The sequence below is a fragment of the Cystoisospora suis genome (assembly GCF_002600585.1).
Source record: "Cystoisospora suis strain Wien I chromosome Unknown contig_2648, whole genome shotgun sequence".
Classification (NCBI taxonomy): domain Eukaryota; phylum Apicomplexa; class Conoidasida; order Eucoccidiorida; family Sarcocystidae; genus Cystoisospora; species Cystoisospora suis.
This window is the reverse complement of record NW_027155446.1, coordinates 2,662-18,192: the sequence shown is the minus strand read 5'-3', so window position 1 is coordinate 18,192 and position 15,531 is coordinate 2,662. Positions and strand designations below refer to the sequence as shown.

The 15,531-nt window shown below is 50.6% G+C and overlaps 5 protein-coding genes across 5 annotated transcripts in view; 3 read left to right on the top strand and 2 right to left on the bottom strand.

Moving 5' to 3' along the window:
* Nucleotides 1-6,461, top strand: CSUI_005462 (oligomeric complex protein cog6). Its single transcript, XM_068065638.1, has one exon. It carries the CDS (start codon nt 501-503, stop codon nt 5,994-5,996), a length of 5,496 nt encoding a protein of 1,831 aa, XP_067922378.1. The 5' UTR covers nt 1-500; the 3' UTR covers nt 5,997-6,461.
* A 298-nt stretch (nt 6,462-6,759) lies between these two features.
* On the bottom strand, nt 6,760-11,886 carry CSUI_005461 (uncharacterized protein; the record flags this gene model as incomplete). Its single annotated transcript, XM_068065637.1, has 3 exons — nt 6,760-7,066; nt 8,710-8,957; nt 9,655-11,886. The coding sequence occupies 3 exons, from the start codon at nt 11,884-11,886 to the stop codon at nt 6,760-6,762; spliced, it is 2,787 nt and encodes a 928-aa protein (XP_067922377.1).
* CSUI_005460 (uncharacterized protein) lies at nt 10,341-12,116 on the top strand. Its single transcript, XM_068065636.1, has one exon. The coding sequence runs from the start codon at nt 10,805-10,807 to the stop codon at nt 11,387-11,389; it is 585 nt and encodes a 194-aa protein (XP_067922376.1). The 5' UTR covers nt 10,341-10,804; the 3' UTR covers nt 11,390-12,116.
* Nucleotides 12,117-12,907: 791 nt separating this feature from the next.
* On the bottom strand, nt 12,908-13,925 carry CSUI_005459 (rna recognition motif (or rnp domain) protein; the record flags this gene model as incomplete). The annotated part of the gene is made up of 2 exons (XM_068065635.1): nt 12,908-13,396; nt 13,604-13,925. Coding segments are annotated over 2 exons (654 nt in total), but the record flags the coding sequence as incomplete, so codon positions are not given.
* A 914-nt stretch (nt 13,926-14,839) lies between these two features.
* The window catches only part of CSUI_005458 (adhesion regulating molecule region protein), a gene marked incomplete at its 3' end in the record, with an annotated part of 2,832 nt that continues 2,140 nt past the window's right edge, over nt 14,840-15,531 (top strand). The window contains exon 1 of the mRNA XM_068065634.1: nt 14,840-15,280. Coding sequence (XP_067922374.1) covers nt 15,226-15,280 — 55 coding nt within the window. The remainder of the gene's footprint in view (nt 15,281-15,531) is intronic.

Genomic DNA, 15,531 nt, shown 5'->3' with positions numbered 1-15,531 from the left:
TTCCTCGATTCTTCTGACAGAGTGTTTCACTTTCCTTCATTCTCTAGAAGTTGTGGCGTTCACCTCATTTCAGTGTCGTTCCGCACTGTGAGAGCGCGGCCTTTTTCTTCTTTTGTTTCCTTTTTTCTCAAACCACTTCAGCAAATCAAGACACCGTCCAGCTCATGCATGCAGGAAGTCAATAAACGAGCTCAAAACGTTTCCATGGTGACTTCTTTCCCCTTCTCGGTATGGAGGAAGAAATACATGAGATCATCAGTCTCTTCTAACCACTGTGTGTTACAATCCTTCTCGCATGCTTCCTTGTATGGAAGTGTCTCTCCGGCTGCATCTTCTCTGTGCGGTCATCCTTTTTTCGTGTTTTTCTCGACCATTCCGAGTATCTTTTGGCTCTTCCTGCTTCTTCAGGAGCCAAACGTACTCCCGGTTTTCTTTTCTTTCCGCTCTTCTATCTCCGGACCCGGAGGGAAGAGCTTCCTACTATCAGATAACGCCCAGAGATGAAGAATGAGAATTCGCTCATCAGTCTTCTCCTGTCCCTGCCTTCTAGCAACCTTGTTCTCCTGGGATTCAGTCAAGAGAAGCTATCCCTCCCTGTCGATCTTCCTTTTTCACGTAAATGTTCTCTAGCTCTCGAAAAAGAGATGGAGACTATTCCTGCGGCTCGCCCCCCCTCTGTAGCAGCGGGTGCTGCTAGCAGTTCTTCCCTTGATCGTTTCTCTTCCAGTCCTCATCAACAGCATCATAATCATCCGCTCGCTCGTAAAGCTGAACGTATTCTATCGCGGCCATTAGATCTCACATATCTTCCTGATGCTCTTTCTTCTCTTTCCTCTGTTTTTGTTTCATCGCCTTTCGGTGGGCATCCTGCAGCTCCCACTGCTTCTTCCTCAAGTCACTCCACCCCCAGTAGTCTTCACAACACTTCTTCCTCTTTTCCATTCGATGAGAACAGCCAAAATGGTGATAGGACTGATACTAAGACGAGTTCATCTTCTTTTCATGGCTCATCTCAGTCGCTTCTGTCCTTATCTTCTCCCGTGGCTCTCGCCTCAACTCCAGCTGCTTTATCTGCTTTGTTATATCGTGAAAGGCTTCGTATTCATGCAGAATGTCTTTCGGCTTTCAGTCCCATTCGCTCCAAAGTTCATGCCCTTAGTTCACGTGTCCAGTCTCTTCAAAGTACCTTCGGTGAGGTGTCCGTACACCTGAGACATAGTCAACATCAACTGAAACCTCTTCTTCGTCAGGTTTCTCAACTCCGCTCAACTTATGAACATCTCCAAGAACGACAAAAACTATGTCAACTTCTTCTTGATAAGCTTCAACTATCTCCTCATCATCTGAAATCTTTAACAGCTACCTACCCTATCTCAACCGATGGGAGATCAGAGGGAGAAGGAACCTCATCTTCTTCTTTACAGGTCGCGACGGATGCCACTTACGATCAAGGAAAGGACACCTCCTCAAGCAACAATCTTCTTTCTTCTTCTAAGGCTCCGCAACTGCATCAGCAGTCTTCATCTTCTTCGTCGTCTTCTCCTCCGTTACCTACTCAGTCGGTTATGATTCATATAGATACAGATTTCTTTGTAGCTTTACAAGAGCTTGAGAAAGTCCGAAGGCGTGCCTTACGTCTTCAGGCAATACCCTCTGAATCTATTGAGCTTCATTTAAGCAGTCGAGAAGAGTTTCCACACTCTCGTTTTCTTTCTTCTTCTTCTTCACAGCTCATGGCACCAGCCCCTTCTTCTTTTTCGAGTAAAAGAAACAGTGACGAAGGTCGGAGGGGACTCTCTCAATTCTCATCTTCTTTTCACCCCCTCCACTCAACTCATCCAACGGATCTTCATGTTATCAATACAAGAGAGCTCGCTGACTATATTCTCCAAGAAACAGCAGATCTAAGAGAGATGGCTTATGAGCGTCTCTATCTGTGGGTGCAAGGTCTCTTTAGACAAGCAAGCGGGGTAGAGGAAGAAGGAGCTCATGGAGGTGTAGGAGGAGAGAAGTTTCTATCCATCTCTCAGAACGGTCAGTCTATTAAGAAGAATGAAGGAGTTTCTCTCAAGTCGATGAAAAATTATGCAGTAATTTTGAGAAGAGAGGAAAGAATGAGCCAGTCAGGTGTCTCTCACGACAAAACTTCCTCGTGTTATAGTAGAGGTCATGAAGATGCTTGGCTTCGTGCTTCTATCCAGAGAAACGATAATAGACGTAACAACGAAGAGGGGGAGAGAGGCAGTGAAGAATCTTCAAGATACGACGCTTCCTATGAGGTTGAAAAGTTCTCAAGATTTCTATCGGCTCTAGGAGGAATGAGGAGAAAGTCAGAGATACAGGTCATGCTCTCTCATGGATGGTTTCTCTCACAAGACGGGCATAAGAAGAGTGGAAAGAAAGAAGATGAAGAGAAAGAAGAAAGACAAGGAGAGACTCATCGTGTTTCTTATGCTGATCAAGGTCTCTCTGCTGTAGATTCAAGTCAAGCTTTCATCGGAGATAGAAAAAAGACCTCTTCTGATAGACCCGGAAACAAGCATTCGAAACCAGATGAAGATCATCTACCACCTTTGCTCTTTCGAGCTTTTCTTGCTTTAAGAGATCGTCCTCCATACCTTATCGATTGTATTCATGAGTATCTACATCTACGTTCAGTGTGTGTATATGAGAGTATCTTTGGTATAAGGGATAATGCGTCCTCTGTACGTACATCCACTGTAGGTGGAGGTGGTCATCTGAAGAAGAAAGGCTCTTCTCATACTAACAGCGTTCCTACCTCTCAACACCCTCATTTGTCACATGGAAGCACGGCCTCTTCTCTAGTAAAGAGTCCTCTTCAACAGATTCTCTTCACAAAGTCTGTCTTCCGGGTAGCCCATCATTTTGCGTTGAAATGGATGGAGGCTGAGGATCAAGAAGAAGTCCAGATGAGAAGAGGGAAATCAGCGAGTGAGACTTGTCGGCTTAAAGACGGAGAGAAAGAAGCAGATTGTCTTCTTGATGCTAAGTGTAACGATGTATCACACCAAATGAATACACATAAGAGAAGAACGCAGCAAGATAAAAAGGCGGGGTTTACAGAGAAAGATAGAAGAAGAGAATATGAAGAGGAAACATCAGCCTTACCTCTAGAGGTTTTCCTGCGTGCTGAACCAGTTCATTTTATCAAAGAAGTACTTGAGAGATTCTGTCGATATGCTGCTGTTGAACGTTCTATCGTTCAGGGACTCCTGACTCTCTGCTCGTATTCTCCATCTCTACAAACTCCTACCTCACTCTCAAAGAAGGAGACGGGGGACAACGAGGGCGAAGTTCAAGCACGAATGCTGTCATGCATGCAAGAGACGGACGGCAGAGAAAGCATGAAAAGAGATCAAGAAGGAGCATATATCTCATCACGTTCTTCTATCGCTCCTTCACAATCTCAACCCTGTGGTCCTCCGATTCTCCCTGGAGATTCTTCTTCTGTACATCAACCCGTTCCGTCTCTTGAAGATCTCTCTAGGCACACAACATCTCACCCCTCTCATGGACCCTACAGCTCGCTAACTCAGGGGAGCTATGCAGGTCCTCTCTCTTCGGGAGATCATTCTCTCGGTCATCGTCCTATGGGGGGTATAGAGGAGAAGGAGTATGAGACTTGTTTGAGAAACGATTCGGCGATCATCTATTCAGATGGAAATCGTCTCTTAGGAGAGATCCTTCATACATCCATTCAGCACTTTAAGCTAGCTGTCGAGAAATCTTTCTCAATGATGATTCTGAATACAGGTAGAGGTGACGCAGGAGCCTTGATATCAAGCCTAGGGCTAGGTGGACGACACCAACAGCAACAGGCCACCGTTCTTTCTCATTATCCTTCTCGGTCTCAGCAACTTCATTATGTACTTGGAATTCTTCTTATTGTAAGGCTTCTAGATTCTTATGCCCAGGCTTTACATGCTTTACTGCTTTTCCATCCTTCTTCTGTCTCTCATAGCAGTAGCAGACCTTCTCAAGTGTACACGTGTGATGCTGAGGGAGATAGTGAGTCTATCACGACAACGACGGTTTCTACGGCAGGGACTGTAGCTACAGAGAGGGAAAGAGCGGGCGTTCTATCAGACAACAAAGGATGGAGAGGAGGTCTCGATCGAGGAGGAGGAGTAGGAGGAGCGGTAGATAGAAGGAAAGAAAATTATGAGGGGAGTGAGGAAAATCAAAGGAAAGAAAGCGTGGAAGAAAGATTCGGAGGTATGCCTTTGGATGCTTCTTCTCTATCAAGTTCTTCAAGTGTGAGTCCGAACCAAGGTAGTGGACTTCTCCCTCCATCAGCATTATCATCCACGGCAGATAGAAGTCAAACTTATCAAGGGATGAACGGAGGGGGAAGAAGACAAGGAGAGAGACTAGAAGATGATGGGAGAACAACACTGAATGAAGAAGAAAGCAAGCAGTCGTCGTATCCTCCTGTATTACAACTCGTTCAATACTGTGAAGGACTTGCGGAGAAAGGAGAAGAAATGTTTCTGTCTCTATGGGAAAGGCATCTAATTCAAACGACGACGCCAACTTCTTCTGCATCTGCTGAAGCTTGTCTCTCATCCTTAATCCTAGCAGGACATCTCTCACCACCCTCTCATGAGAATCCTACTCTCCTCAACGACACTCCTAGTACCAGCAAGAGCAGTGAAACTCAACAGCGTGATGGACTTGAGAAGCATGGCAACATGACGATCGGAGGAGGGAGTTCTTCTTCCCGAGGAAATGCAGTATTCTTTGAGCTAATAGAGAAACTCCAAGAAGTTTTAGAGATTCTCTATACACCTCTTCTAAGTCGGTCTGAGGAAAAGGTCCTCATCCTACTTGCCACAGGTATAGCGTCTAAGCTTGAACTAGACCCCGAGACGTGGAGGGGGATCGCGAATCAAACACACCCTTATCGACAATCGAAGACAGGTAGAGGAGACCACCTAGAACTGTCGTTTTCCTGTGAAGATAACGACGGCGGCGTTTGGAAAGAAGAGCTCTCTAATTTAATACAGATGAAGACGAAGAAGACGGGACAGCCAGACCCGGGGGTAGATAAGCACCATGTAGACGGCATTCGCATGTATAAGGATAGTACGCGAGAATGTGAGAATGGAGGTGGATTGCAAGGTCTAGTAAGAGGTAGTATCTTGTTCACAGATGGCCGAAGAAGTCGCATTACAGGGCTTCGAGGGGGACAGACGTTAAGATTTTTAGCTGGAGAGACCTCTAATGGTAGGAGGAGTGACGACGAAAAGAGCAGCCATAATATAGAGAGTGAAGAGCTTCATTCATGGGTTGAAGGGTCTATAGCTCCTCTACTGAATTTCTGTCGACAGGACGCACTACGATTTCACAACCCTGCGGAAACCGCTGTATGTCTTGTCAACGCTTATGCGTGTGCACAGGAGCCCCTATGTCGTTACAAGGTATGCGGTAGTTATGTCCATTTGTTATCAGAGTTAGTAGATCAACAAATCACGAAGCTCATTGAGATTGAAGCTGAAGCTTCTCTGAAGTCGTTAGGTTTATTTGAACGTCTTCAGGTTGTTCGGAAAGCAGTAGAACGGAAGTCTGATGTGTTAACTGCAAGCGGGAAGAAAGGGGAAACTGACGGGTGGGAGAAGAGTCAGGATAGAAAAGAAATGAATGGAGATTCGATGGAGAAAAAAGGCGGCGTGTCTTCTACTAAGTCTGCCTTACAAGTGAGTGACAAAGACTTACCGGAGAGCGAAGGAGGAAAGTTACTAAGTGTAGAAGAACTTAAGAAATTCTTTAGAGAGTTCTACATGGCATTATACAGTACAAATGCTCTCCATCTTGGGTATATCAGTCGGCTTATGCACCGCCACCTCCGGTCAAGGGCTATTATCCAGGTTTCCAAAGCTGTCCTTCAAGCTTACACTGAAGTGTATGTACACACGATCGCGCTAGGACTGGCGACCCATACCCCTGAAGAAATCGCAGTCCTACTTGATGTGTAGAGGGAGAGGGCGGAGGAAATGTTGACATTTCTACCATGAATGATTACACGGTCTTGAAAGAGCCACGGCGTTGTGTAGACTGCATGCAATGTTTCTCTTGCGTGTTGTCTCTGGTGCGGTTTGGGTGGTGGTATCCAAACGTCTCTCACTGGGAGGAACCGAACACTGAGGGGGAGAGAAAAAGACAAGTTTGGAGTTCCACAGTCCCTTCATTGTAGTTCGAGTCGAGCATTCTGGTAGACCGTGACGTCAAGATACCAGTATGTGTGTCACCACAGAGAAGATAGACATGCGTTGTCCAGCGGTCGCTGTTTTCGAGCTTTCAACTGTACTTCACACTCGAGCTGTTCTTGTTCTCGCCAAGATGCGAAGTGGTGCCCAGTTCTGAGAACGGCAGTGTTTTTTGATTTAACTAAAAGAATAAAAAATGATACCGTCGATACTACGGTGCTGGTAATGGCGGCTAAATATTTGTAGCTCATCTGAAGTTATATCTTTCGCTTTCTCTTCTGATCGAGAGGTGAAAGGAGAATTACTACTTGGGGTAGGCAGGGCCCGGGCGGACCTGTCCAGCGCGCTGCTCTTCTCTGCTCTTCGTCGCGAGCACTGTAAAGCTGACTCTCGGCTCCAGCCGTGCACCCCGAATGCGTGTGCTGAGCCTCTGCATGACAAGTTTTCGCCGGCAGCCGCCCACGCATGACTGTCCGCGTCTGAGGGATCACTGTCAACTCCGCTCAGTCCAAATACATAAAAAGACGCACACCTAGTTAAACTTCTGTGCCTTCAATCGTTGTGGAGTTTGCAAAAGGTCGGTGCCTTCGACTGGCTGCCACAGATCCAGAGGCTCCCAGTACTTAGGACCCACGGCTTTCCTGCTGCGTTCCTGACCAGGTTCGGAGAAGAGCCGAAACATCTTTATGATCGCAGGTTCCTTCTCCTCGGCGCATTCCCACATAGCACGGAGGGGACGAAAAGAAGACAAAGAGAAGAGGTGCTCGTACCGCTCATCTCTGGCTGAATATACCGTCGGCGCCGCTTCCCGGTGTGTCAGTTCGTGTTCTCTTGCTTGACTGCATACATGGTAAGAGAGAGGACAGATGAGTAACTTTCATCCAGGGTACCGCCTCACAGCTGAAAAGCTCTCAGTCTTTGTGGTTGCGGCTTCTCCCGAAGTAGAAATAACGATGCAGACACATGGCAGTGGGTCATCGTTGTATAACCTGGCCGGCACAAACCATTCACTGTCCAACTGGAAAGCATGTTATACAAGCGCACTCTATCCGTAGTCGCGCATGGCTGCGGAGCGATACATCAGTCAAGCCATGGGGACTGAACTGCCGCAGAACAGAGCCCAAGAGTGGAGTGACATCTGAGGCGGAAGAAAACTAATAGGCCACCACAGCAGCCTCGGAGACTCTTGCCCTTGCGCCGGAATCTAGCGCGTGCTTTCAGGAATCTTGTCGTGCAAGCTGAAAGGACAAAGCCACTATAGGAAATGTCTAGTGAGAACCTACAGCGCTTCGATGAGATCTCGAAACCTTTTCCTCTTGTACAGCCCCAGAGAAATCAATGGATCCAAGAGTTCGGCTGGCACATCTGCCATGCGTGCGCTTGGTCTCGGGGGAGGCACCGGCTGCGGTGGCCACGAGTCCTCTTGAGTAATGCCCAACCACGAGCATACGACTCGCCACTCTCTGCAAGTCTTAGCATTTCAAAAGATATCAGTCGAGACAAAGTACACAGCGCCTACTGGAAAAGGAGAATTCAGGGTCTGATTCGAAGCGACCCCGGTGTCCCGGTGTCGGCGGGGGTGAAAGGCTTTGCTCGTCGGCGGCAAGGCAGCGGGACACCACTGGAAGATCTCGGAGCGTTCTGAGAACAGCCCCTACACGGTTCTAAACCCCCCCTAGAGGGTGCACTCTTGAGTGGTTGAAGACTCAGAGGCGTCACGTCTCCTAGGAGAGACGGGGGCGACCCGAGTGCAAACAAGTGAGGATTTCGGCTTTGTCAAGAGACGACATATATCGCCATTTATGGTTGTAGGTCCAGACATTCAATGCATCCGCGATGCTGGAAGACAAGACTGCTGGTTTGAGAGTGAGCACAACTGCAAATATTGTTAGCCTACTTCTTCGAATTCCTTCATTTGCGTGACGTATGCTTTACAAGCCTGGATACTTAGCCGCCGGCTTTCTCTTACGATCTCCCTGCGGACACAAGACATCAAAGCATGCCCTTCGACCGAGACGGATACTCGCCTTTTCGATTCTGGATTGCCGTCAGAACGGAGTTCCCGAGAATCACGTTGATTGATGAAACCATCGATCACCTGGCGGTTTCCCTGGTCGGCTTAACTGGCACCTTTACTATACGCGACTCAGTTGTCGGCCGAGGCCCGCAAGTTCTACTCTCTCTTCGTGCACACAACAGCACCCGCGGCACATTCAGTCATTTCGCATCGGGTAAGATAGAGCAGAAACAGGTCTAGATAGCTTGCTACTAGTTCCGCTAGCTACGTTTACACGGTTCACAGACCCTGGCCAAAACGATACCTCGTTTGGTCAGAGCAGTACTTTTGTGAGCTTAGCATCGGCGCAGGAATGGGTTAGGTAGCGCAAGCTGTGAACAAAGCGCTCGTATACGACTGCAGCCCGGCCACCGGGAACCTTGGAAATTTGGGCCTGAGAAGCATCACTTCTTTTCCCTGTCGTACAGGCTCCATCGTCGCTTGAGCCAAGAAGCTATACTGTAGGAGTCGATCAGCGCATCCTTGACGGCTAGATCTGTGAGTCGCTGACACTCCACAGGATGAGCTTGCAGGATAGCTTTGACAATTCGTTTCTCATGGGCTGAAAGTTTCTTCTCGATCGCCTCGGTTGCAGCCTCTTGGTCCAGAAAGAATTTCCGTATCGCACGCTGTATGACAACCAGCCTATCCTCCGCACTTCGCATCGACTTGACCTGTTGTCAAGCAAACAGTCAATTGCCTCTCGTACTGATAGGTATGCTGTTTGCAATTCTCTAACAGTCATGGCAGCGTACTGCTCATTCCCAGCATCTCTGACTGATCCGGATGAGCACAGGGGGAATGAAGCACGTATGCTAGGAGGGACAACCCGAACAGGAGCAACCTGGCACTCCCATAGCTACTACTACACGTCGTACACTTTCAGGTTGGCCTTCGGAGTACTGACCCAAGTGAAATTTGATGTCCGGACCGTGAGGTGACCGGCTACCTGAATCCCTATTTAGCGTCGGGCATTGTGAGGCACGAAGCATCGGGCAGCTTCATCCCGATCAGCTATCTTACTGTGGGCGCGACAGGTCGACCAGGGACTCATATTTTGCGTGTTGTTAGATCTCGACCATATTGTTTCCCACGCCGGCCCCGGTGAACGTCCGGTGGTGAAGATTTGGATATGTGCGGCCCGTCTATCCGTGCAGTTATTTCTTTGGAAAAAGACTTCCCTGAAGTGTTTCATTCCATATTGCTGTGCTAAAACAGAGTGACTACACCGGCGCTAGGGGCCTGCTCGTGACGACGATCTCTTGCACTGAGCTCCCTTGCTAAACGCCGCTCTGACGGCTACAGGCTGGGTACGTTTCTCCACATCTGACAGCGTCGTGGCAAGGTGTCCATGGATGGCTTTGGAGTCACTTTGGGCCCGGATTTGCTTACGTCGAGCCCCGTTATTCCTGTGACGTCGACGAACCTCGAGAGCATTCCTTGTTGTCGGGCGCGCACTGCAAACCATACTATCTTTACGAGCACCTTGAACGATGATATATGCCGAACGGCTTCCTGCAGGTGGGAGGTGAGAAACGCCACCATACGATTCGCTCTCTCATTATCTGCGGCCGCCTCTGTTGAGCTTCTCCCAGCACCTGGTACTTTCGGCTGCCCGTAAAGCAGCCGACACCACGCTGCAAGTCCGAATGCCCCCTTCACCCGCCCAGCATAGAAAGAAGCTCTGAACAGAGACCGGCGACCGCGGCTATCAAATGCTAGCGTAACCGAGCTGTCGGACCGGGCGGACGATGAGCGTGAGCAAGACTGGAGTTCCGCTGAAGTCGATGAACTTGACGACGACGAACTAAGGGAGTTGGCGCTTCCCGTCCTCTGTAGCCCGCAGGAGCCTGGCAAAAGCTCCCCTGCGGGCGGCACTGTTGCTGAAGTAACTCTTGGCTTTCGCTTTTCCGTACTAGAGCTTTCCAAGGAGGTACATCGCCTTTGAGTACCTGCCGCGTCAGCGGAATTTGCTGCTTTCTTCTTGGTCGACCGACGCCTCTCTCCCTTATTTGCTGCTTCTCGCCCAGCGGCAGCTTTTTTCCGAAACTCCCTGACGGAGGGGGAATGCCGGTAGTCTCTCATAAGATTTTGCCTAAGGTGTAGCATTCTCAGCTGCAATTCGAACTCTTTCGCACGAGCGTATTCCTCCGTGGATCTTGGATCTGCCGGCACGGTTCCCCCATGCGCCGCATGCGGCCTCTCACGGTGTCGTGTAATCCTCTCCAGACAACGCTGGCACACTCCAGGCTGTCTAGACCACCATCGAATCGCTGGCCCTATTCTGCGTCGTGATTCTTCAGCACCTGAATCCGCTGCCACTGTGCCTGGGGCCGAAGTCGGGCGCCCATCGTGGGGGCTGGTCCGAGGTCGTGGCGAAGATTCGCCGTCGAGGCTACAATCTTGGTAACTGTCCAACAGCTTCGGAACCTCACTGACTGAACTCCCACCGGATTGAGGGTCCGAGGGGAGCAGTACAGGTGCTGAGGCGCTCTCGCGAACGACAGGAGAGCTCTGCGGAATGGGAGAGGGGTGTGGCCGCTGGCAGACCGGGGCCTCAAGGGTCCCCTCGCAACAGGAGTCCTCTGGCGTATATTGCACGGTACTGAAGAAAGAGACGGCATTTTTCTCAGGAAAGGTCGTCACTGGTCCGGTTGTTATACGGTTACTCGCAGAGACCCCGCAACCGGCAGTGCATTCGTCCTCGGTAATGTCATCCTCGCACCGATTGTCACTAACGGGTTCCTCGCAGGAACCGTGTGCCAAACCTTCGTCGGCCTCTCCTTCCGCTTCCCCCGGATTCAGGCGCCTGTTACTCTTCTCTGGCTTCCTTCTGCTTACTCGTTTGCCTGCCGTTTTGACCGATTTCTCCTTCTTTCTGGTTTTTTTCTTACGTCTGATTTTCCTACGACTACCCTCATTTGCAGGAAGTTTCGAGAGGGCGCCGTCTCCTGGAATGCGTCCCCGGCTACTTTCGGGGCTCTCCACGTTTTCTGCTGAGGGTGTGATATGCTTTGGTTTGTGGGCGTACACTGTTTTCGTTGAGAACATCTGCTCCATGCAGGAGTCATCCGTGAAGCTGGACATGCTAGAAGCTAGATGCTGAAGAAAACGGGAAGGCCGGAAGATGTGTCTGGGATCGGAGAAGTCGAGCGGGGCTGACCCGAAAGTCAACCACTCCTGTCCTGCACTGCTTAGCGTGGCAGGGTCTGCACCAGGAAAGCAGAGAGACATCGGGTCTGACCGGGTATCTCGAGCTTTGAGGTCAGAGTCTGCTGGTCTCGGCAGCGAAGAGAACGCGGACCCAACTACACCTTGAATAAGGCAGGAATCTTTTCGCTTGGTCACCTTGGGAGTCACGACAGAACTGCCAGCGTCTTTGATGGGGTGCTCCACTTGGGACCGCCTCGCCTCGCCGGAGACGAGACAGTTACTGATCACCCGGGGGGCGGGAGACCCGCTGACGAACATCATTGGTGTCGCGTTCTCTCCTGACGGGGCACTTGAACGGTGAGGTAGTACGGTTGACGGCCCGCGTGGTGAAGCGCCCTCTCCGGTAGGGCTGATCCACGGGGAGAATCCAGGATCGTGATTCAGCGACATCTTCATCCCTGTAGTTCCGCGCTTCCGTGTGACTCCAAGGGGGGCTCCGAACTCCCCAAAACAAGCATCCTGCATTGTTTTCTTCCCCTGGATGCGTTAGCACAGGGCTCCGGCCCGCTGATGATCGCGAGACTTCCTTCAGCATTCAAGTGCCGCAAGTGGTCGAGTTGCCTGGACGGTACGTTGGTGTGCTGCGACAGCAACATGGCTATCAAAAAGTTGATAAAGGTGTGAGCATTGACCAGGCTGCAGAGGGTCTTGTACGAGAGCTGCAGAGTTTCACTCAAGAGTTACTTGATCTCGCACTTCCACCGGACCTACCCGATGTCCTAGAAAGGCACGCGAGAAGCAGCAGTTTTTCAGTTCCGCGTCACGATACACTTCAGGATCTCTGCGGTATCCCGGCATCGACGTAACCTTGCCTAGCCGCTGTTGTAGATTTCCAATGGGACTGGGGCTGGCTGACCCACTCAGATGCGTTCTGCCCCTCTTATGCGGCGTTGATCTTATAGTAGGATTGTAGGGTTTAGGGAATGTAAGAACCCGCCGCGGGAGCGTGTAGGTAAGCCAGAATACTACGGCGTAGATTCAAAAACCGCAAGGCGAATCCGAACACGCAGATGTACGAGAGGACAGTAAAAACAAGGTACCGACCTCATAGCTTTGTACCGGCGGAGGGGTCAACCATGACACCTAGGGGGAACCGTCTACACAGCCTAGTGTTTGAGGCTTAGGTGTCGTATTGTCGTTGAAGTCATCGCTGGAGGCTGGTCGGGCTACAGAAAGTGGAACTCGGCTGTTTGCCGCTGACTACAGTTTCTCGAAGGCCTCGGCAACACTGATACAGGCTGTGACCGGGCAAGTGTGTAGTAGAAGTACGAAAAACCCGCTTATCACCGTACGCGAAGACAGAAAGCGCATTCCGTTACGCTTCTTGAAGCAAGCGCCTACAACACCCGCGTGAGAGCGGTTGATATGTGGAAACGCTTCACTCTTTAACAAGTGGGAAGTTAGAATGGCCGCCTGGAGTAAGCGCCGAGCATACGAAGAAAACAGACCTCGATTGAGAGCACGGAGAGACACTACTGCATTTCACGAAAGGCGTTAGCGCTGTGGACGCAGTCCCTCTACATATAAAACTGCACACCCCGTGACTTTCACTCATGCGATATCGAGCTCATGATCGTGCCTCATCATCGGAATGTTCGCCCGAAGAGTTTGAATTGCTGCTGGCTTCACCTTCGCTGGTGGCACCCTCCTCCTTGTCACTCCCAACATCCTTCTCCTGGGGCTTCTCAACCACGGGTGCCGCCGCTACCGTTGGAGCTTCTACTGCAATGCCAGCATTCTGTCGCGCCTGGCTCTTCTCGTAGGCTGTCTTGAGCACGCTGACAACTTCCTCTTTGTTGCTGAAACTGACCCACGCCCAGCCAGGGCTGTACTGGCAGCCGGGGACGAACATGTGGACTTTTGCATCTCCATGGTGAGAAAGGTTTGCTCGAAGCTGAGCCTGCAAACAAGAAGAAAACAGTGGAAGCACGACGAGAGAAAATGTGGCATCAGAGCTCACGTCTAGCTGTCCGCTGCTAACGAGTGCGACAACTTCGCCAGCCATTGGTACGTCCGCGTGGGTCCATCTCCTGAATGTGAACCCCTTCCTAGTCCTAAGCAAGCCTGTTGTTTGAGTCGCTAACAGAAGCTGCCAGTCGACGCTTACCTCCGTGACGCCTTCCGGAATATTGTTGATGGTGATGCGACCATAGCAGTCATCGCGGTTGCCAGGGACAACAGGGCGCATGGTGTATTTCCCTTGAGTTGCCATTGTGATTGAAGGTTGACGGGACAGGATGTCCTGACTTTGGACAGAAGGCAGAAATGCTATCGACCGTTGAAACGGTTTGAAAAGAGCGAGCAAGAGTGAAACAGGAAGGGAGTTGAACGGAATTGAAAATAACTGGTTGGCCTTTCCTCGGTTGCCATTTGACGCTCGACCCGTGCAGCACTGGGCCAGCGAGGTGCCGGGCGGGGCAGCTGTGAGCTGCCGCGGAGTATCAATCGACGGGTTATGTCTAGCCGTGTGGCTTTCTGCCGTCAAGCCGCAGCCGCACTGGTCGCGATTTCTGCAAGAAGTAGCTGTGCGTGTCACTCCGGCTCCCCGGCAAATTGCTACTCTGATGACGAATTGAGGAGAACACATGGGATCATGATGGCGTCATATGCTCGAACCGCAAGCGAAGAGGAGCTTTCCTAGCTTTTTCTCACTTTCTCTTCTCTCTTCGAAGCATGACGGGAGAGCGACCCAACAGTTACCTGGAACACCTTGAACGATGAGTAGGAATCACCCAGCTTCCTCAGGAGACTTTTTTCTCTTCGAGGGAGTTTCGGTCACATCTCTGGTGCGCACTCCCCTGATGGCGGGCGGTTCCACTCCCCGTTGTCCACCATAGTCCAGAGCCGGAGGGTGGTTTTGTTTTCTTTTGCTATGTTCCTTTTCTTACGGACGGGCCCCGAGGTGTCGATGCGGTTCCGTCCTGCCGCTACGCAACCGACACCAGGTAAAAGCAGTACCCGTCTTCGGCCTCAGTTTCTCCGAGTGCAGACGCGTTCGAGGCACTTGAGCGCACGCCTACCTGAGAAAACGGCAAAGAAAAGAGTAAGTTTGCTGCATTAACTTCACGAGAATGTTGTTACTATACTAGCGGTACACTACATGGGGGCGACCAGTGAGCATTGAGGCAAGGTCTGCCAGCACACCCCGCCTGAAGTTGGCGAGGGACAGACCCTCCCAAGGGAAAGCAATTTCTGCTCTCCCAGAAGATACACGATATGTCTCACCCCAGACTATAGCCTCAGGTCCCTTGCTCGACAACTTAGTTATGGTTACATTTCTTTTACCTAAGAAGAGAACGCCGTGAGAGTGGTTGCTTCCTTCACCACAGGCGCGATCAGCAGGAAGGATATGACCGCATGACACCTAAGGGTAAAGGGGCGCTGTACAGAACCGGATGTCGACAACAGGCATACAGCTGAGAACTGTCTTCGTCTTCGTGAAGCAGATCACCGTGAGAAGCTCAGCAATTCCTTGATATGTAGTGCTTCCTCGCTCCTAGTTTTCCCCCGAGACACCGGGTGTTGGCGAAAGGACAAGACTCCGACAGTCTGAACAGCTCTATTTCGAGAGACCGTGAATTACGTACGGCGCCACCCAGACCAAGCAGGCAGTGGTGACAAGACGACGTCCCTCTAGTCCTCGCTTTTTTCCGAGTACCTGTTGGGCACTGTACGGTTTCTAAACAAGTCTTACTGATAAGTGAACTCCGACACACCGGCTTTTGCCTGATGGCGTGCGAAGGGCCGGCCGACCAGCAAAACCACCAAGAAAACTGTAGACCAAGTAGGAGCTCCGCAGCATCATGACCATCTAGTACGAACTTCTTCTGACAAGGCGGAGTCCTGTGTTCTTGAAAGCCAGGTAGATGGCAGCCGGGACATATAGAGCATCCGCAGAAGATTGCATCAGGTGACTCGGTCCCTACAACATGTGTAAACTGCTGCTAACTTATGTCAAGGATACACGGCTTTGATTAACGGCCGCACTGCGAAAGATCTTAGTAGACGACAACCAGCCACCTGTGGGAATTGAAC